A 22,635-nucleotide genomic window follows, 5' to 3' on the forward strand; every position below is an offset into this window, starting at 1 on the left:
AAACATTGTCATGTTTATTTTTGCTTGGTGGTTTTCTGTTTGTTTTCTTTAACTTAGCATGTTTTTTTTTTTCCCTTTGGGTTTAGATAAATGTCAAAAAGTTGAATGGTATGGTAACTCCAAAGTTGAATGGTATGGTAACTCCAGTTTTATTCGGGTGTCTGTACCACTTAGGCTTTTTTTCCAGGATAGAACTTTGCTGTATTTTCTTTTTTTTTTCTTTTTTTTCTTTTTTTTTTTTTTTTTTTTAAATCAGTGCTCACAATATCACCTAATGGGGAAAAACTCTGTAATTGTCACTATCTTTCTGCTATTATTTATGCAGAGTTAATAAAACCAGGCATGACGCATCCGTTTAGCTGCTCACTGAATAGTTTTCCTTCTTTCAGCTAAGTGTAGTTCTTTCTATATTACAGCATGCATTGGTTTCTGAAGACCATTTGAGTGAATGTATTAAGGATTTCTTAAATGCATCACTAAAAGTTGTATTTTTTGACTAAATTTCTTTCGTCCTTTTATTGTATAACTGCTACCAAAAAAGAATAAATATCATGTGAATTAATTTCTTCTTCCTTTATGAAAAATTTTTGCTTATCCCTGCCTTGGGGGAAAATGTGTACAAAGCGTTACAAAGGCAGATTTTTTTCCTAAGATTATTACTGTAGGCTGAGGTTGTGTTTTTAGGAAGCACATTTTATAATGCTTTTCAAAGTTCTTCTGTCTTTGCAGTTTTTTAAAAAACCTGAATATTTATTCCTAAGAAAGGAGAAATATGTTGCCACTCTCATTTGTGAGCTGTGTAATCTGTGTAAAGTATTACTTTATCTTGAAGTTGTCTTTGGAACTGATCTTTTAGGAAGAGGGTTTGGCTTTTTTTTTTTCCTCTAATATGATACCTGCTTGAATGTTGTTTCATTTAAACTAAGTATTTTTTAATTCAGTGTTTTTAATTACTTAAAATCACATTAAAATATACAGGGTAAATATTACTGCAGTGGAAATGTTACACAATTCAAATCAGATTTCTGAAATACTTTTTTCAGGGTTACCAGGGAATGGTTGATGGAGGTGATAATATCGTAGAAGTTTCATGGGAGAGTGTTTCAAGTATCCTGCAAGTGGTAAGTGTTAGTGGGTGGGAGTGGGACCCAAACCCTCTCTCTTTAAATGAGGATCCAAAATTCTAGATCCAGGCAAACAAATGTAATTATAGATTCAAATTTTGTGGTGACTGAGTGACCAGCACATACCACTTTTAGCAGAGCCTGATTTCTACAGTATGCATGTTTGACATGTCTTAAAGATCTCTGTGTGGTCTCATATTTGGTGCACAGAAATAATCTTGAAAACCTTTGTGCTAGATTTTCAACATTATATGTCATTAGCCTCCTAAAGCCATGTTGACAAACCTATATTTAGTAAAAAAAGATATTATAAGGCCAAAATATTCAACAACTGTGTTTTGTAAGGCAAGTGTTTTCTTATGAAACCCTTTTGGCTTCCTGTGTAAATGGATTTAGAATTATAGTAATGGGTGTAGTTACAGTGTGGTTCTCCAGAGCTCAGATAATGACAGTGACTTTGTTAATTTATATTACAATGTTCTGCAAGGTGGCCATTTGGATCTCCTGTTATGTCTTCCACAGCAGATCCTATGTTTGGCAAAAAAGTCTTACTGCTTGCCAAGCTTTCTGAAAACTATCTCCAGGTGAAGCATGGGTTTCTTATGAGCTTTCTGTAAAACTAATACAATAAACATAAAGCAGTTAGCAGAGAGAAAAATGGATTGTTTGTCTGTTAAACAAACAAGTACCCTGTAATACTGTGAGATATTTTGTCCACTTATGTTTGGGGTTTTGGTTGTTTTTTTTTAATCCCCTATGTTGTAGAATTTGTAGTTGTAGAATAATAGAATATCTCAAGTTGGAAGGGACCCATAAGGACCATCAAGTCCAACTCCCTGCTCCTCACAGGACTACCTAAAACTAAACCATAGGATTAAGAGCATCATCCAGATGTCATGGCCAAGCCACACAATAGCATAGGCAGGAGCAGGATGCAGGCATCTTATACATGTATATAGTAGATATGCTCTAAGAAAAACAGCTTTCTGAGCCTGGTTGCTGTCAATTCAACAGACCAGCAGTGAAGCTGGGGATGCATCTTAAAGAATGTGTTTAGTTGTTTTGATAAAAGATTTTTCAGCCCAACCTTTATTTCTCTTTAATCAGAACAAGTTGAGTACATTGTTTCAAATACATTCTTTTCCACTTAAAATTATGTTTTTTTAAGTATGAAAATATCTAGTTTAGATATGTTCTTTAGCCCTGATTGTTATTTTTAGAACATCTCCATGTGTGCACTTCTATTTTTTTTTTATCTGTGAAGAAAGCTGAACTGCTTCTATTCCACTTTTTTTTCTTCCACTAACAGCTGTTGTGTATTGCAGTGGTAAAATGGTGCCTGGGATACCTTGAGAGCTGAAACACCTATTGGTAGGGCAAATCATTATCAGTACAACCTCTACAGATTGGAAGCTCAAGTTTAGATTGGCATGGCCTATTTATTAAAAGTTAAAGTGAAGGAAATATTTGTGCAAAAGTGAGATAATAATATCCAGATTTGTACGCAGGAAAAAAATGGTTTTCAGTCTTAATTAATTTTGCTTTTTATTGTGACAATAAATAACATAAAATTTAGACTCTTCTTGAGTGACTGAACAACATGAACATGGAAGATATGTAAATAGCTTGTTTTCAGCAAGATGCCGAGCAATTCTCAGTGACAAGGTCTTTTTTGAAAATAATGAGTTACATTTTTGGAGGAAGCTCTTTAATCATATTAATAAATACAGCAGATAAATTAATAAACCAGAAAATTTAACATTAGTCCAATCTATAAGGCACTAAATGTGGATGCAGTTCTATCCTTAGTTCTGTGGAATGACAATAAATGCTAATTTTGAACTTTAGGGATACATCTTTTCTGTTACTGTTTATATATTTCATTATGTTGGGGGGGAGAAGTCATGCTTTGAAGCAAATTAATCTAAATTCTAAACTACTTAATATAATATCAATTTTATTATTGTCATCACATGTAAGTAACAATTAGATAATTAATTGGAATGCTACTGAAATTAATCCCAAATCATTTCCTTCCAGAGTAGCTCTTTGTCATTTTTGTGTTTTTTCTCTTTTTCCTCTGTGTATCTCTTCTTGAGAACATAATTTTTCACAGGTTTGATAATTCCTTATTCTTCATTACATTTTGCTCACTGTAAAATTAAAGATGGAAGTTATGCTACAAAATAGCTTTAAAAAGACAGTAAAATACTAGATGTTAAATTAAAATCTTCCCTTTTTTAGGGTGGTACAGTTATTGGTAGTGCACGCTGCAAATCCTTTCGTACTCGGGAGGGCCGCCTGCAGGCAGCCTACAACTTGGTTCAGAGAGGAATCACTAACCTTTGTGTCATTGGTGGAGATGGAAGCTTAACTGGTGCCAATCTGTTCCGTGAAGAATGGAGTGGACTTCTAGAAGAACTGGCACAGAAAGGTAAATTTGTGTTTAAACTTCTAGTCCAATCTCCAGGGAAGTTATGTACTCTAACTGTACATACACAAAGTATATCCAGAGGCTGTTTCTGAAATTCAAAAATCAAATACATACATTCTAAGAAACTACATGGTTCTTCATAGTAGTAGTTGTTGATTTCTGTACATTGACTCTTATATACCATAAAGATTCAAAAAGGCCGAATAAGTTACTGAGCAACTGTCTGTGTGATGCTTTTGCCCCATTATGAATCATTTTCAGGGCCTCAACTTTGAAAAACGGCTTGAAAAGCCCTTTGCCCTCAAATCCAAACTGAAATGGTAATTCCTTTCCTACAACAAGCTACATATTTGGTTGTTATTAAATTATGATGCTTTCCTGCTTGTATGTCACAATTTGTTTAAAATCAGAACATTGGCTGTTGTTAAAGTGCATCCAGACCAGTAGTTGTCTTTGATAGCATCCAGGAGAATGTATAGGAAAAGTAAAATAAGAGAGCAAGCCTACATAATGTTGTGTTGATGCTATATGTTGCTCATAATGTAGAAATACTGATAGGTTCCATCCATTTCTGTCTTCAGGACTTTGGGAACTAGAAGTTGTTAGCATTCCTTAATGAATTTGTCTTCTGTGAATATATACAGTTTCCTTGAACTCCAACAGATTTTTTTTCTGAAAACATTGTGTAGCAAGGAGTTCTACAGCTTCATTGAATAATGCAGATTGTGAAGAATCTTCTGTTTATTTTGATCCTGCTGCTTCTAGTTTCATTTGATGCCCTATATTTTTTTTTTTGTTAGAACAAACAGTGAATGGTCAATCTTGCTTCCTCTCTGAATGCCACTTGAGATTTTACAGCTGTCTTTTTTTCCCTTCATCACCTCTTTTTCTAGTTGGAAGAGTCCTAGTTTGCTTAGTTGTTCCATATATGTAAGTTCTATACCTTTGATCATCTTTGTTGCCCTTCTCTGAACCTTTTCCAGTTCTACCATGTCCTTTTTGAGGTGGGGAGGACCACAACTGCACCCAGTATTCAAGATGAGGGCAAACCATGGATCTACAAAGTAGTATAATGATCTTTGTTTTGTTCTCTATTCTTTTCCTAATATTTTCTAATATTTTGATTTTTTTTTTTTACTGCTATTGAGCATTGAAGCTGATTTATTAATGAAAACAGCATTATTATATTATGCTGAAAATAGCATTTTGTTTGTGATATTAGGGTACGTTTTTCATGTGTATTACTTTACATTTATCTACAATGAATTCCATCTGATACTTTACTGCTCACTGTGTCTTGCTAGTATTTTTCATTTCTTCTCAGACACCTCACACCAAATAATTCAGTTTGATCAGTAAACTTTGGCACCTTACTGCTCATTCCCTTTTCTAGGTTATTGCTGAGTATGTTGAACAGCGCAGATCTCTGTATAACTCCACTGGTTACCTTCCTCAGATACAAGAACTTGCATTTACTACTACCCTCTGTTTTGTTTTTTTCAACCTCTGTTTCACATTATTCTATGGAAAAGCCTTCTCTCTTATGCTGTGGCTACTTAGTTTCCTCAAAATCCTTTGGGGACAGACCTTGTCAATGGCTTTTTTTGAAATTTAAATAGAATATGTCAACCAGATATCCCTTATTCATGTGATTATTAAGTCACCTTTGGAACTCTAGAAAAGGTTTGTAATGCATGGTATACATTAATTGAAAACATTTTAATTCTTCAGAATGCTGTATGTTTATCTTTATGGACATTAATTATGTTTTTCATCATGATTTATACTATTTTGTCTAGTATAGACATTAAACACACTAGTACATAGTTCTTGAATACCATATTAAAAATTTGGCATTTATTAGCCTCCCATCCACAGATACTAAGGTAGTTTTAAGCATGTAAGCAGCGAAGGTATTTCATCCTTGAGATCCTTTAAAACTCTTGGATGATTCAGCATTTTCATTGATGTATTGGGAAACACAGACTAAGACTTAGAATAAGAACTTTTCCATTCTAGCTGCTTATTAATCATGAAATCAGAGCCTTTCAGTGTTGCAGAAGAGAAGTCTTCAAAAGTTTAACGCTGGGTTTTGATTGTTTACATATGCCCATAATCACATCCAGTTTGCATCCTTTTACTTTTTCATTGCATGTCATACACTGAGACCATAATTTGAATACTCTCACTTAAGACCAAACCATCAATTTTAGAATTGATTACAAAACCTGATAATCCATTGACACTTTGAAATAGACTGAAAAGCTCTTGTTTCCATCCTTACTGTAAGGAGTTCTGTGCAGGATTCTTTTGTTTGGTTGGTTGTTTTTTGTTTGTAGTTTGGACTAACCTTGTTACCTAAAATATGTAAACATAATTTAATGCTTGGATATATTTAATTTACAAAAGTAGAGCACCCAAGCAGTAGGTCTAAAATGTTTGTGGTTTTTGGTTTTTTGTTGTGGGGCTTTTTGTTGTATTTTTTTTTTCCTTTTAAAAATAATCTTAAAGCTCTTTCTCTGGACACTTCTTTACAGGAAAGATTGATGAAGAGGCTGTTAAGAAATATGCCTACCTTAATATTGTGGGAATGGTTGGATCCATAGACAATGACTTCTGTGGCACTGATATGACCATAGGTACTGACTCAGCCTTGCACAGAATCATTGAAGTTGTGGATGCCATCATGACCACTGCTCAAAGGTAAATTGTGCATATTTTAGAAAACTATAACAAATATAAAGTTGTTTATGCTTCAAATCTTGTTTCCTGTTGCCATACAATAGTGGAGATTATAAGTTAAATAGATGTTAGATAACTGGTATTTGTAGTATTTCTACAGTGGGAATAAAAGCTCTTTTTGGCTGCACCTTTCAAGTGTCTTGGTTTCTTTTTTTCTTAGTAACTGCTTTTCCATCATTCCTGTTGTGGCAACACTTCAAGCAGCTGCTTGTAGAGGCTGCATCAGCTTTAGGGGCAGGGTTTGGTTTTTTAATGTTTTTAGTCTTTCCCAAGCATACTCTTCTAGAGAAGATCCAGACACACTTTGAGTAGTACAAAGTACAAAGGCTATTTCCTGATAACAGTATCTGATTTCAAGAATTTGGACTGGATTTTTGAGTTGCAGTATTACAGATAATTTATTTTCTTATTTTTACAGCCATCAGAGGACATTTGTTCTGGAGGTTATGGGGAGACACTGTGGGTATGTATTGTCTTCAGTAATTTGTTTCATACAGATATAATTATGAAAGATCAAGAAATGTGAAACATAAATGTCTAATCATTTGTTATGTTTATTAGGTATCTAGCTCTTGTTAGTGCCTTAGCCTGTGGTGCAGATTGGGTATTTATTCCTGAATATCCACCAGAAGAAGGATGGGAAGATTCAATGTGTGTTAAGCTTTCAGAGGTAATCTATTACAATGTTTGGGATTCCCTGATGCCTTTGCAGATGTTTTTTTGAAAACAGTGGTTTTAAAATGTGGTCAGAACTTTCAGCATGTCTTTGCTTCTGGTGTCACAAATAGTGGTCTTAAACATTCTGTGATTGTTTTGAAGAATTGTATGACCTACTCTAGTGATTACATAAAACTATTCCTATATAAGCAGTGTATGTACCTTTCCTCATTACTTTCATATAAGACATTTCATTTGGAGATCTTCTGTATGAAGATAAAATGTGTGAGAACGCTGAAGTGATCAAGTATAAGAAATATTTCCTCAAATCCAAGCAGCTTCTTATATAGCAGTTGATTATAAAATTGTGCTGTAAATTTATTTCAGGTTTTTTAATTATATTTGGTGTGCTTTTATTTTCATTATAGAACCGTGCACGAAAGAAAAGGCTGAATATTATTATTGTAGCTGAAGGAGCTATTGATTGCCACAACAAACCTATAACGTCAGAGAAGGTTAAAGATGTAAGTGTCAATTACTTTATGAGGCACTTTCTGCTTTGTTCTTGAGATGGGGCTTTTTACTAACAACATTTCTATGAAGTAAATCTGTTCCTATAAAGTAGTTTATCACACAGTTTGCTGGTTGTGTTTTGTATTTGTGTTTTATTATCTGATTCCATAGTCCATTTAGAGGGTAGTTATTTCAGTGGCTGTTTATTAGAACCTTTTCTCCTTATAATATAACAGTCCAAAACACTTACTTTGTGAGTGCCTTAATTGATAGACAGTCTGAAATCATCTCAAATCAGTAATTATAATTTATTTTATTTTATATTTCTTGTAAAATTTTAATAACGGTCTGTCACACAGTGCAATAATACTGTCTACTTTGGACAAAGTCTTATCATTTTTTCTAAATGATTGCTTTGCCAAAAATTTTATTGGTGTCTAAGATTAAGAAAAACTTCTGAGTTGAAACTGTTCTGTTACTGGAAGAGGTCCCTTAAGAAAAGAAGTTGAAAAATAGTCATTGGCAGGAAGGAGCTATGGACACTTTGACTTCACCTGGGATTTAACTCTCCGGTGACTAGGAAGTTTTGTTTTCCATAGCTGTCAGTTTGAGAGTAATCTTTGACTCTTAATTCAGAATTGCAGTTTTATGAAGTAAAATTTGGCACCAAGCAGTGTTAAGTGTACATACGGCATATAACTATTTTGCATTTATGGAAGAAACATTACTTGCTACAAATTTCAGCCAGTTAAAACATTCAAAAACTATAAAGACCAGGGACAGAAGATTTTGTAAATAACTTGTACCTTTTTTTTTTTTTTTCTTTGATATCCATTATTTATTTTTAACCTTACATGCTCACTGAAGCTGTTTTAATAAAACATTTCCGTGACTTTAGATGATATGTAACAGAGGAAATGGAAAGAAAGTCTGAGTGAAATAGTTTTATGATTATAATTTTTACTGCAAGTTTTAAAAGCCTTGTCAATTAAGGTTAAAAGTTATCATCACTAAAATTTTACTCAAAATCTTTTGTCTTGTGTAATCTTCCACAAAGATGAAACATGGAGTGAATAAAACACTGTAACTGAACTTCAAGTATTCTACTTAAAATGTTTAGACCTGTTTTTATAAGGCTGAGGATTGTGCATAATGAAGCCAATATAACTGCAGTTAAAGCATTGCAATCTAAGTCATTGTTCTACCATTATCAAATCAAATGTTTCTTTAGATAAGAAACATGGAGTTTAGTTCTAGGTTAGGAATAAACTAAAGACTGGCTTAACGTTTATAGTATTTTCATTACTGTCAACATACTAATGTACATTATATGTAGAATTTTATTATTCAAATAGCACATAAAGCAGAGTAATGTATATATAATTTTTTTATAATATATAAAATAATTATGATAATAAAACCACTATATTTGGAAATTCTTTGCAGCTTGTGGTTCAGCGGCTTGGTTTTGACACTCGAGTGACTATCTTAGGTCATGTGCAGAGAGGTGGAACTCCTTCAGCTTTTGATAGAATTTTGGTGAGTGAACCTAAAATAATTATTCATGGCACTACATAGTACAACTACATTTTGATTATTCATTTGAGGGTGGGGTGGTATTTTACCTGATTAAATCTGATTATCTTATTTTAACTGTCTGGATAGCTCAAATTCAGATTAGTGAAGCACTTCATGTTGGGGAAACTATATTAGGATTGTAAAGCAAAGCTGCAAGAACAGTCATCCATACTTAACGGTATTAAACAGTCTGTGACATTTTCACCTACCAAGGAATATTTACGGAGAAATCATGACCATTTCTGTGATTTGAAGCCTTGTGCTTTTAAGTGCTTGCTTGAACACTCAAACATTATCTATTTTCAGGCAAGTCGTATGGGTGTGGAAGCTGTGCTTGCCCTTTTAGAAGCTACTCCAGCTACCCCTGCCTGTGTCGTGTCCCTGTCTGGAAACCAGGCTGTCCGTCTGCCTTTGATGGAGTGTGTGCAGATGGTGAGTTTCTGACAAAAAGCCAATTTATAGTTATTCATTAACTACAACAGACCACTGTGTACAATAATTGTCTGTTGTCATTAAAACACTGATGGGAATGTGTGCAGCACTTTCCCACATTTCATAATAATGAGATTCATGTGTGTTCTCTGTGTTATTAGTTATTTGCAAACTACCAACAAACAAGAAATACATATTTTTAAATTTATTTTACATTTTCATCTCAGATCTTCTCTTTTTATTATTACAACAAATTCTTCATATGCTTGTATCCATTTACATGTCGTATGCAACAGTCGGGTTTCTGCACTAAAACTGCTTGGCTTAAAGTGAAAAAAAGAAAACACAAAGTAGAGAATATTGATTCCCTCTTCCCCCGCCAAGGAAATCTTTAGGTGTCTACTTCTAGTTTGTTCTTCTCTTGTTCACTGTAATTTATGCTATGATAAGAGGTAGCTCATAAATTAATGAAATGTCAATTTTATTTTTTTTAACTTTGGAAAGCTATTTCAGAATGATCTATTTATTAGAGTATATATGAAATAATCAACTTCCTGTGTTTTTTAAACTTACTGAGTTATCAACTTGTTTTTTCAAGACTCAAGAAGTACAGAAAGCCATGGATGAGGGAAGATTTGTTGAAGCTGTGAGGCTTCGTGGAAGGTATGGCCAATAACTTATATCAACTTATTTGCTCTAGGATAGCTGTTCTGCTGACCTTTGACATTTTATTTTAAATAATTTAATATCCATGTTTTTATGTATTTGAGAATAAGAGGAGACAGAAGAAGAGTTGCTTAAATAAAATAATTGAAATTCTTATCTACATAAAAACATGTAAAACAAAACTGTAGTGCAGTACTATGTCAGACTAGTAACTGATACTAGGCTACCTAGTCACAAAGGAAAGAGTTGCTGTGTTGTATGAGCTGACTGGTAGCAACCATGTGTTTATTTATTCAAGATTTGTGAGCTTGTTTGTAAGTAGCTGGTAGTTTTCCAACAGAAATACTGGAGGGAGACCTTCTGCCAATAGAGCATTTTCTGTTTCAAGTAATTTGATAATAAAATGCTTTATCCCTGATCTATAAAACTAACTCGCCAGCTATATAGTTATTTTATATCTTCTCACTATTATCTTAGAGGATTGAGTATTCTCCAGTATTCTCTCATTTTCAGTTTTTATCTTGTTTTGCATTTGTAATAACTTTAGTGCTAATATTACATACTTGTTTTTAAAAGTTTCTGGAAAATTCAAATGTTTCTTTAAAATAGCTGTGAGTTGAAAAATTTGCTATTTTATCGTATTTACTTATTTATTTAGGAGCTTTGAAAACAACCTTAACACCTACAAATTACTGTCACACAAAAAACCAGATGCCGAGCTTCCAAAGGTAAGGGTGTTTTTTTGAGTGTGCAATGCTTTTGGTGCATCTTAACAAATAGTACTTTTCTTCTTTCCCCTGATCCTGTCTTAATACTCTCCTCAAACTTATGCTATAGGATGTTTTATACAGTTAGTTAAATATTATAATGACATAAAGATGCTTGCAACACACAACTTTATTCTAATAATAATGTAACTTTTTTATTTTTTTTTAGTGAAATACCATTCTAACTAGAAAATTTCCCACTAGACAGTTTATTTTTGTCTTGGATATGTGTCTGGTCCCAATTGCTATAGTGTCTGGTCCTAATAGTTACTGTTATGCCCTTTGTTCCTTAACGTGGAGAGAAGGAAAGGTGATGTAATCATGATTAAGAATTTTAAAATCTCAGGTGAGAGAAAGAAGATTCAATATAAAGGAATTCTAGCCTGTCCTTTTGAAGGGTAAAACCACTCAAGAACAGGGTTAAGTCTAGGAATTCATGGGATGGAATAGTGAAGACAGATGAATCACATTTACCTGATCTAATAAGTCACTGCGTAATGTCCACAGCAGTGGACATTTAGTTTTCTTTGTAAGTTGTGTATAAGAAGAAATATGGATTTATTAGGAAGTAGACACTAAATGTTTTGTGCAAACAAATTTCAGACAGGATTTTTTTGCTTTCATTAGCGGTGTACTGAATAATTTTGTTCTTGACCAGAGCGGGTGACTATGTCACCTCACTAGTTAATTCCTTTTTTAATTGTGGTTTGTAACGAATTGTTACCTTATTTGTGTGATTGTTACTGTTATGTTTTTTTGGATCTTTTTTTCCAATTAAACATTTGATTAAGAATTAATAGTATCCTCTCAGTATTATTAAGGAGAAAAATGGCATGAAGGGTAAGAAAAATTCATTTGAGTAGCTGTCATCTGTTTGAAAATTCTGTGGATAGCGAGTAACATGACAGCTAGCCATTTTAGTTGACAAAAATTACTGTGTTCTATGTCACAGAAAACTTCACACAGTAAAGGAAACTTGGTTACAGATGAAAAGTCATAGTAGAAGCTTTCAAGGAGAGTATGGTAAAATAACTGGTTTAAATTATACTTTTACCTAAACGTAAGTAAAAGTAAGTATTTAGACCAGTTGTTTCAAATATACCTGCTGAAATGGTAATTTTTTGTAAAACAATAAGGACCTAAGTTTGACCTTCAAGAGATCATGAATTCAGGAATTTTTTTTGGTGGATATTCAACATTTGCTATCCCAGATCAGATGTTTGTTTTGTTTTTTATATACCAATACAAATTTAGAACTGTTTAGCATTAGGATTTCATCTTTTATTTTAAAATGGCTTTTTTTTTTTTGTGATGGATGACATTAGAAGGAAATGTAGACTGCTTTTAATTATTAACTACTTGGATTTGACCACACTAGCCAAATCTGTGTGCTTCAATAAGAGAGGTCAGATGGGAATTAAAAAGCAGATGAAATGTGTGTGTCACAGGAATTGAGGAAAAGGCTGAGCTGATCACATCACTAGACCCTACTGAATGGTCTGCTTCAGCAGTTTTGCTGCACACAAATATTTTACTGCTTGTGTTTCCTTTGCATTTTTCTACAATCTTTTGATGATGCCAGAGCTAAAAAAGAAACCATATATCTTCTGCTTTGAGTGTTTTTTTTTTTTTCTTTTTGATTGGAAGCTTACCTAACATCTGTTCTGGTTTTTTTGTCTTGTATATGTGTCTTCTAGGCTAGAGCTAATAAATTCAGCTCTTCCACAGTACCAAAGTGTTACAATTTTGTCCTGTTAATAGTTATAAACAATTTAAGGTCATCCAGCTGACCTAAATCATGATGAATTTTAGTGTATAAGCTCAGGCTGTCAAGTGTTCTTGCATTTTGCTTCCATAGTTTGCTTTTACTTAGATTCTGTTTGCTAAATTCATACAAAGTGGTTAAACTTTCCCAAATGTCAGGCACGTAAAGTTATAATTCTTTACTTATAATTTGCTCTTAATATTAATTTCAAAGTCATAAAATAACACAAAATTAATGAATTGCAGTACCTTCTTTTTTTTTTTGTAATGGGTTATATTTTTATCTGTTGTAAATCAACACTTATTGATGTTAATGAAAATGTATTGATTTATAGTAGCTGACTGTTTCTTAATCAATGACAGTGGCCTGTGATTTGTCTGGAAATCAGCCTTCCATCTCAAGGAATACTCCTTTTACAGGAGATCTGCATTTCCTGCTTTGCAGTTAAAATTTAATCCAAAGATGCTTACTAGCATTTTACACACAGTAGCACTCTTGTATTGTTTACTCTCACAGTGTGCATTTATGAGAAATTTTTCTGTTATATTTTTCTTTTGAATGCAAGTATTGAAGTTTTTTCCTCTGGGAAGGAATTAATTATCTGAATTGTATTGGATTTAGCAGTATAAAGTAGTAATTCCATTGAATGGAGTGTTCTTGATTTGAAAACTGTTGTGGTTTTAGAGTTGGGTCTGTTAATAACAAGACAGAAGATTTTAATAATATTTTGTAGCCAGATTGTGTGATTTTTGCCATTTGTGTTGTTCAGTCTGTAATGCTTACATCCATTTAGATGTAGTTGTTTTATCTAGAATACAGTTGATAACAAAGCAATATTAATGGGGACTAAATGCATAGGTATGGAATACACATTATATACCAACATATAACATAAAACATGTTATGTTTTAAATAGAACAGTGTCTCTTACATTGTCTGTGGTTTAAATTACAAATGAGTATTTTGTATCTCAGATTTTTCCATTTGAGTAGAATATCTACTTACCTGGAATACTTGTTAAACTTGGAGAGACACAGTATCTAAGCACAGTTACTTTGAGTCATTAGGAAATGCTTTTAAAACTGCTATTATCTGAAAATGTATGGTATTGTGAACAATGCTGAGTGCTCCTGTTTACTACTCTATTGTCAGCTGCTCTGGCAGTCTGGGCAATACAAGTTTTTATCTGTTCTGCTTTGTATGACATTGATGATATAACTGCTATGGTGCTAGAATTAGTTCCTAGTCTTTTCTTGGCTATTCTGGGTGTCATTGATAACATGAAACTGGTTGAATAATGCAGGTTATTTTATGTTTCTTGAACCTAACTGAGCTAGAATATAAAAACCTGATTAACTTAATCTGCAAACCAGGTGAAAATGTGATAAAGCCTGATTTAAAAACAAATAGTATTTTTTTTTAACTGTTTGTTTTTATGTGATATTCTGCAATTCGGGAAATATGTGTATCTTCTAGCTAACTTTAAATTTTGGATGGTTTTAGGGGCTTTGAAATTTCCTTTGCTACATTCCAATATTTAGCAGCTGTGTATGATGGACAAATTAACCATGGTGTAGGCATTAAAGTGCTTATTAAATATTATTTTTCTCTTGCAGACTAATTTTAACGTGGCAGTTTTAAATGTTGGTGCCCCTGCAGCTGGAATGAATGCTGCAGTGAGAGCTGCAGTGAGAGTTGGCATAACTGAAGGCCATAAAATGTTTGCTGTCATTGATGGATTTGAAGGTTTTGCTAGAGGGAAGGTCAGTATTGCATGTGTGGATTACATAGTAGTATGTACCCCATCTCACACCACCACCTTTGTTTTTGTTCTTAGAAGGTATGTTCTGTTCTAACTGTTGTAGGAGCTGATTCTTTAAGTTCTTTTATTTCATAAAGATATATAAAACCCAAACTGTGATTGTATTTCTCAAATATTCCAGTCTATAGATTCATTTATATTAAGCATTGCAAATCAAATGCTGCAGAGCTACAAAATCAGTTCAGATGAATCCTACCTTCAAATTTAAATCAGTATTTAGCATATGGTAAATTTTCCACAGAATAACAAAAGAATTGCTGATTCTACATGATGAGTTGTTGCATCTGTGTTCCTTTGCTATAGAAAATTTAGTGCTTGTTGAGGGAGGAAGGTTTTTTTCTCCCCCAGGTGATTTAGATTCTTCTGTTCACCTGTTTTAAATGTTAAGCTTCAGTGGGTATACCCAGGAGAAACTGGTTACAGGACTTATGATTTCTATGCCTAGCTGGAGCCACAGGTCCCAAAACTAATTTCAAAGACCTAGTTTTAGAATTTTTTTTTTTTTTGTTTCACAGTCAGTAGGAGAGGATGTGAAAATAGGATCATGATATGAAAAAAGTAGGCAGGGTTCATCATGATCTAGAGGAAGAAAGAATAAATAGGTAGAATGGAAAGGGATTAGTAAGAATTCAAGAAAAATTAAGTTAACATCATGCTGTTTTCTTTCTTTGCCAAGTTCATTTTTGTTGCTGTCTAAGCCCAACAACTTGTTCCAGCAGCTTTACATTAAGTAGTACCTGGTGTTCACTGCATGTCAAGAAAAAAGTTGGTTAATTACCTAACAGAATCTCCTTCTTTACTTTTATTCAAAGATAAAGGAAATTAGCTGGGGAGATGTTGGAGGCTGGACTGGTCAAGGAGGATCAATTCTGGGTACAAAACGGTAATGTCAATATTTTGCCAGTTGATGTGGTGAATTCTAATACTTCATATAACCAGTGTACAAATTCATGCTCTTTTCCTCCCACAGAATGTTTTAAAACCTCAATTAGTTATTTTTTGTTTTTAAATTGTTACATTCCAACTTGGGTGTCCTTGTAGTACTGTACCAGCTCTGAAGAGACACTGAAAATGGGAGTCAAGACCTCAAGTTCAAAATTTCCTGAGGTCCTTACACTTAAAAGAATGGCAAACCTGTAGTTTCTTTACAGTTGACATGATTTCTTACTGGTTGTCAGGAAGAATTATTTGTATGGATAAATATGTAAAACAAAAAATATTGCATTGCCTGCTCAGTTTACTGTTTCAGCTTAGTAATTAGTTCTTACTGCTACAGAATCTGTAAATTGTTTTTATTTTTCTTCTGGTTTAATAATTTTTAGTACTCTTCCTGCAAAATATTTGGAGAAGATTGCTGACCAGATGCGCACTAACAACATTAACGCCCTTATGGTTATTGGTGGATTTGAGGTACACTGAAATGTCTAATTATGTCCAAGTAGGGTAGAATTCCTAACAAAAGGAATAGATTGTTTCAATTTTTTACCCAGTCTTCATGTAAAGTGTATTTGGTTATAACTATACTTGATACACAACACAAATAGTGTTTTGGCTCAGAAGTACTGTCATTCACTGATTCTGTGGAAAGTTGGCATTCAAGACAGTGACTAGTAACTGCAAAACAGGACGTGCTAAATGGATAATTAAGGTGAGATAGCATGGTAGTATTTTCCTATTAAAAAAAACCCAAACAAAAGAGTAATTACTTCAGTAGTGCAAGTTCCAGTTTATACTGTATCAGTACTTATGCTTCCAGAAGTTCTTGACCTTTAGTAGTAATTGCACTGTGGTCCCTTATTTAAGCCACTCTTTTTTACATAGTGCATTTCAAAATGTGTATTTGATGTAGAGAAGTTTTGGGTTTTTTTTTCCCATATTTCATGTTCATTTCATTTTACCAAAAATAATAAATTTTTGAGGTCTTGATTCAGTATTTTGCCAGCTCTTCCCAGAGAAGAAATTGCTTATTGCTTCTTGGTAAGGAATAAATCATCCATTTCTTCCAACTTGTTAAAGACATGGCCCTAATTCAGGAATATTAAGATTTTAAATGAGGAGTACCAGTACCTGAAGACTGGGGAACTAGTTTGCAGTATGTTTGTGTTGTACAAAACACTCAGTATATGTACATTAGATATTCCCTTGGAAATGAATGTTCTATTTATTGTGGGTTTTTTTTCAAATGTATACCTGGTTTTAATGCTTTCTTTTTTTCTGTGTGTGTTAGACTTTAGTGGTTCCTTAATGCTTTGACTTGCTGAAGTGTGCTGTGGTAGAAATGGCTCCCCCTGTGGCCCTTTCCATTTTATCACTCCAATTTTGTCCTTATTTTATTCATCCTAATTTTTCACCCGATGCCTGTGCCCAACAGGCGTACCTTGGACTTCTGGAATTGTCAGCTGCCCGAGAGAAATATGACGAATTCTGTGTTCCAATGGTTATGGTTCCTGCAACTGTATCCAACAATGTACCGGGTTCAGATTTCAGCATTGGTGCAGATACTGCTCTGAACACTATAACTGATGTAAGTCTATTCAGGTGTGTGCGCTTTCTAACAAAGCAGTTCTGATTAAAACTGACTAAATTGGCTAGAACCGGATATTTTTATAGACCAGAACTTTGGAAATGTAATCTGGAAAATGATACAGTTACTTGATATAGCCACATTCATGATTGCTATGTAAAAAAGAGAAGGTTTAGGGCCCCAAATGCCTCCATTAGGTTTCCTCTGAAATGACAATGACTGTAAATTTGTTAACTACAAAATAAGATGGCATATATCTGCTGTATTTGTAAGAAAGAAACCTAAAAAGACTTGATGATCATTTGATATACTGTAGAGAAAAAAAAAATCCTTATTATATGTAAAGTATCAGTATACTCAGCTGTAAAAATTGCTGAGTGACTGTTCTTTTCAGAAGAGATCCTTATTTATGTATGTCACATCTTTATTTCTCTAATAGAGAATATAAGATCCATATTTCTCTAATAATAGGAATTATATGTATTCTACCAATAATGAGATTTAACAAAAGAGAGTTGAGACCTATGAAATATTTTTTTAAAAAATCAGATCCAATAATACAGTATAAATTAAGAACGGATTCGTAAACTAAACTGAGTTGAATAGAAAGAGCATTGTCAAACACCCTGTAAATGAAATTGTCAGGCAATGTACAGTCACAGTTCATCGGGATCACTTAAGCATTAATCCATCATAGCTCTACCAAGAAGAACAATTCTGGTTTTATGTATTCTGACATAATTTTGTCTGTGAAACAATAACAGTAACATTACACTTCCTTCATTTTTCTTTTTTTCTTTTCAGCATAACCTGCAGATGCGTATATATTGCAGATACAGTTGCAGAGTGTCCATAGTTTAAAATATAGCAAAGAGCTAATAAAGCATTTGTTTTCAAAATTTCAATTTACATTTTCATTTATAAAAAAGAAACAGAATTGTTTCATAACTTGCTTACTGAATTACAATGAATTACCTTATTACAGGTTCCACTCTTCATTTTTTTTTTTTATTTTATTTTATTTTTGTTGTTTCCAGCTGTGTTGGAGCCAAAATATAGAATTTTTTCACTGATTGTACGTATTGAGCCACATTTTACAAAGTGACAAATAACAAGCACGGTGCTCATGTAAAGTGTGAAAAGAATTTCAAGTAGCTTTTCAAAATGATATGACAGTTCTTCTATAATATAGATGTATTTGAGGATTTTAATCTTGATATTATTTTCAGAAATTTGAAGGATTCCTTAAAAACTATTAACTTCAAGAGCAATAACGTAATTTTCACCTGTTTTATTTTTGTTTTTTACTATGCCAACATAAATATTTTTAACTTCAGCAAAATAAACCCTTCAGTTAGGAAATTTCAGTTTCCTTAACTATAGCCTTGAACAAGACTGTAAGCTAACTAAAATTTATCCTGAAGTTATTCTTTATAGACAAATTAGGTTATAAATGTTGTTTTCCCAGTTCTGGTAAATAAAAATATCTCTCCAAAATTACTGATCACAAATTAAGGTGAGTAAAATGATTGTGCATAACACCTACTTTTCTTCTTTTCTTTCATTCTTAAACTTTATTTACCTAACTGGCTTCTTTTTATGAGTTATTTCATGTAGGGTGGGATATATCATAGTCAGTCAGTCTCTCTCTCGTTGTTGTCTTTTGCTTTATACTAGGTTTCTTGATATTGTCCACTTTCATTAGATAATAAAATGTCAGTATCTCCATATTTTCAGTGCAGTAGCTGAAAACTTTTCAAACTGATATTTTTTTACTAATAGCATTCGTCTTGTTTTTGCATTTTGCCTGGATTTTTTTCTGTAATAAATATGAAATGTAATGGCTTTGCAAAATTTAGATTCAGTCTAATGGAAAATTAAGTTTTGTTCTTTATTGAGGGAAGGAGCAGACTTTCGTGTTGAGGAAACGTTTCTGCTTGGTATCTTAAGTTTTCTGCTCTGATTGTTTGAAGATGGTTCACTAAAACTGATAACGAAAAATTTATCCTTTCATTCCTGTGTTGCATGTTCAGATCAGGTTCAACAGTGATCATAGAATCATAGAATGTGAGTTGGAAGAGACCCACAAGGATCATCGAGTCCAACTCTTGCCCTAGCATAGGACAATCAAAAGATTCAGACCATGTGTCTGAAAAATGATGTCCCCTATTAAATGTGACTGATAGACTCTACAAGTCATACAACTGACTGTGGTAAACAAAAGTAGCAAATGGACAGGAATGTCTGTTACATCTAGTTTATAGTATTTTTATGCCTGTTGTCAGTATTAGGTGAATAAAGGTATCATAGTTTTCAATGCTTTTGAATTTGTACCTCTCATGAACACCAAAATGTCATCACACTTAGTTTTTCTGTGGTGCTGTTCTTACTTCTGTGTTCTTGACAACTTTTAGTAAGGTAAGTACATTTGTGTTGGGTAATGAGGCCTTGTTAGAGTTTGGCATTGCTAGACACTTGTCAGTGTTAGGTTGTTTGAAACTTGTCAAGGCATGTAAATGGTACCTTGAGACATGTGCAGATAAAATGTGTTAAGATGCTGCATTTAAAAAGAAACACAATAAAAACCAGGCCAATAGATACATAACATCTGAATGAGAGATTAGGCAAGAGTGTGCTTTTCCTTAAGTCATAGGTAATGGATGGTACATTTCTCAATAATTAGAATTTAGATTCTATAACAGATTCTATGGCCCTCTTGAAATGCAACATTTTTTCCATTTTTGTTTTCAAATACAGGCTTGTAATCAGTTGAATAGTAGAATTTCACTTGTCTTTTGAAGAGTGTTTCAAATTTATCTTGTACTGTATTTTTCACTTCAGTTTTCAGAATATTAGTGATAACATGTCAATGAGAACTCCACAATATAAAATACCTGGGGAAAACTCCACAATATAAAATACAGGTTTCTGTACCTGAAAAGGGTATGCTTAAGACTTGTATATCTAGATATAAAAAATAAATTCTTTAGGACTGCAGGATAAGAACATGAACTTTGACTTTTCTGTGAAAAGAAGCATCAGTAAAATAACTACCATAAAAAAAATAGCTATATTCTCAACTTCATGTTGCTAATCCAATGAAATGAATAGAATATTATTTCCAATAGCAGACCTCTGGAATGTGACAACAAGGAAGTGTTAGGTTTTTTTCCTACATGACCATGAAGGGTGGAGTTTTTTAAAAATTAAAGTTGAATTACTTAATATTGATCAGAAGAGGCATTAGCAGTACATTTTGCAGGTGGAACTAAAAAGCAGAAACCTATCCTGTAGTTAAGCAGAACAAATAAAAGGTTAGACTTTTTCTGCTACGGAACATGGAAAGAGAATGGAAAGGATGACAATTTGATTTGAAAACAAAGCCTACTGAAGGGCTAGAGGAAACTGATGGAAAGAGGAATAAACCTGAACAAGGTATGAAGGTATATTAGTTTGATTTAGGACATGGAGAAGTAAATGGGGAAATGAAAATAAAAGGTATTAGCTAGAGATGGAGAAAAATGGAACCTGGAAAAGGAACATGCTGAAACTCTCTAATGTGTTTCTTTGAGAATCTGCCTTTTCCTTTCATCAAATGGAAGGAGGTATGGGTTGATCAATTGGTTTTGTGAAGAAGAGAATAGCAAACAGCCACAAAAAGACCCTTTCTCACTGAGGAGCAAATAAATCTACAGTTAGATTCCTTTAATGCAGTCTCCATGCAGTTTCCTTGAAAAACAGAGACTCCTGTACCCTCCCAGGGCTGGTACTTGTTTACCCTTTATAATTATGGTGACCCTTTATTTGAAAGCATTTTCATATTTTGCTGCAGTGATGTGAAGATGTTGCATAAAATCATCTAATGCTCATGCTTGGTGAAGGTACAGTCTTTGGATATGTTTGCTGAAATCACTTGCATCAAATAAAATGGCAATATTTAATGCAAGTAAAACATATCTTAACTGCATCTTAACATATCATAAATGCAGACTAACCAATTGTGTTAGTTATTGCTCTTGAATCTCCCTTGTTTTCCCAAATGTCTCAATACAAACTTTTTTGTAGAAACTCATGTTTTGCAGATCTCCAGGAAGCCATGTGGTTTTACCAAACCACTGTGACTCACTGGACATCTTTATTTTTCAGTAGAAATAAAAATTGAAAGCAGCCTGATTGACCTGGGCTAGGCAATTACTGAAATTTTCTCACTGAAGTCTCATCCACTCAAAAAACCAACCAAATAAAAAAACCCACCTCCCAAAAAACAAAACAAAACAAAAAATAAACAAAACAAAACAAAAAAGGAAAAATCCATTTCTTGCTCTGCTGGCTATACTGCTTCTCAGAGCTACAGGTCTGAAAGTGCAGTCTTTTAAACCGTGTTTCAGACTTAAACTGGAAATGCATCCTAGCACTGAGCCTAATTGACAGTTGCACTTACAAAATACATGAGCAGAGTCAGACTTTAGAAAGTCACTTTGCAAGTCATGCACTGACTGCCATGTGTCCTGTCCTCTCACTGAACAGCGTCTGCTTTATCTAGGGAAAAGATCTAGAGAGCAGAACTCTGCAAGGGGAGTTTTTTCCCATTGTTTTCTCCGAAGTTATTACTTAAATCAGTCACTGTGTAGATATTTGTGGAGATAGCTTGCAATAGTTTACTTCGCTGAACTGATTTGAGAAATTGAAAAGATGAGACTTCTATGAACATCAGTCCTTTCTGGGAGAAAGAGATTTAAGAAAAATGTAACGTACTATGTAGTCAGGCTTTTGTATGAAGAGTTGTTACAAAGGCAGTTTAAAAAATTGAGAGATGCTAATTAGTGTAGATTAGAAAGAATTGGAATAATGTAACTAAAAAAAATGTTTACTGACTTAAAACAGCTGCAGAATCTTAACCTTTAAGTATTATTTTGACAGCTATTAGGAACACCTAATCCTTTTCACATGGTGATTTGTTCTGTAGTGTTTGGAATCTTCCCAAGGACAGCTGCTTTCCAAAGAATCTTTGAACTATACTTGTAAACTTTATTAATGCATTCACGTGCACATGTTCCTGGATTTTTCTGGGCCTATGTCCAGTCTGTGTGCATGGATGCAGATGTGTGATGTTGACAAAATCTTGGAAAGCATAGGCAAAACTCTTTTTCTTTTTTCTTGCTGGAAATAGGTGTGCGTCTTGACTTTATAGGATAACATAGTTTTTTAAAAAGCATCTTTCTTTAAGCATTTCCTTCAAGTTGTAGGTGTTTTACTAGTTAACTTCCTAAACTCCATAACATTTCTCAAACTTTGCTCTTTAACTGGTTTTTTGTGGAATGATTTCCAGTCTACCTTTATACTGTTTTTTCCTGCCCAAATGCTTCAGACCTCTATGCTATGCATACTTCATGTTCACTCTGTATTAACTTGCACTAATCTTCTGCATTTCTTCAAAGAGCATTGTGCCAATGCAACCCCAGTGCACTGTTGTGGTATGTACAGGATATCCCCCTCAATAATCTCACCAATTCAATTTACTTGGGCCAATGGACAGCCAGATTTACCATTACATGCAAGGAGTCATTAGCAGAGCAATCCACAGACAAGGAATGTATCACTCATACTTGTA

At 33.5% G+C, this 22,635-nt stretch overlaps 1 protein-coding gene across 6 annotated transcripts in view; it reads left to right on the top strand.

Moving 5' to 3' along the window:
* Positions 1 to 1,037: 1,037 nt before the first annotated feature.
* The window catches only part of PFKP (phosphofructokinase, platelet), a 30,191-nt gene continuing 8,593 nt past the window's right edge, over positions 1,038 to 22,635 (top strand). For 2 of the 6 annotated variants that reach the window (XM_029086407.1, XM_029086408.1), the window contains exons 1-14: positions 1,038 to 1,121; positions 3,369 to 3,558; positions 6,096 to 6,261; positions 6,719 to 6,763; positions 6,862 to 6,970; positions 7,386 to 7,481; positions 8,917 to 9,009; positions 9,355 to 9,480; positions 10,079 to 10,143; positions 10,805 to 10,874; positions 14,295 to 14,441; positions 15,313 to 15,383; positions 15,823 to 15,910; positions 16,872 to 17,024. In XM_029086407.1, coding sequence (XP_028942240.1) covers positions 1,056 to 1,121; positions 3,369 to 3,558; positions 6,096 to 6,261; positions 6,719 to 6,763; positions 6,862 to 6,970; positions 7,386 to 7,481; positions 8,917 to 9,009; positions 9,355 to 9,480; positions 10,079 to 10,143; positions 10,805 to 10,874; positions 14,295 to 14,441; positions 15,313 to 15,383; positions 15,823 to 15,910; positions 16,872 to 17,024 — 1,485 coding nt within the window. In that variant the 5' untranslated portion in view covers positions 1,038 to 1,055. Of the gene's footprint in view, positions 1,122 to 3,368; positions 3,559 to 6,095; positions 6,262 to 6,718; positions 6,764 to 6,861; positions 6,971 to 7,385; positions 7,482 to 8,916; positions 9,010 to 9,354; positions 9,481 to 10,078; positions 10,144 to 10,804; positions 10,881 to 14,294; positions 14,442 to 15,312; positions 15,384 to 15,822; positions 15,911 to 16,871; positions 17,025 to 22,635 lie in introns of all 6 variants that reach the window. The other 4 variants (XM_029086410.1, XM_029086409.1, XM_029086411.1 and 1 more) reach the window with 4 other exon arrangements.

Source organism: Antrostomus carolinensis, unplaced genomic scaffold (genome assembly GCF_000700745.2).
Source record: "Antrostomus carolinensis isolate BGI_N321 unplaced genomic scaffold, ASM70074v2 scaffold32738, whole genome shotgun sequence".
Lineage (NCBI taxonomy): Eukaryota > Metazoa > Chordata > Aves > Caprimulgiformes > Caprimulgidae > Antrostomus > Antrostomus carolinensis.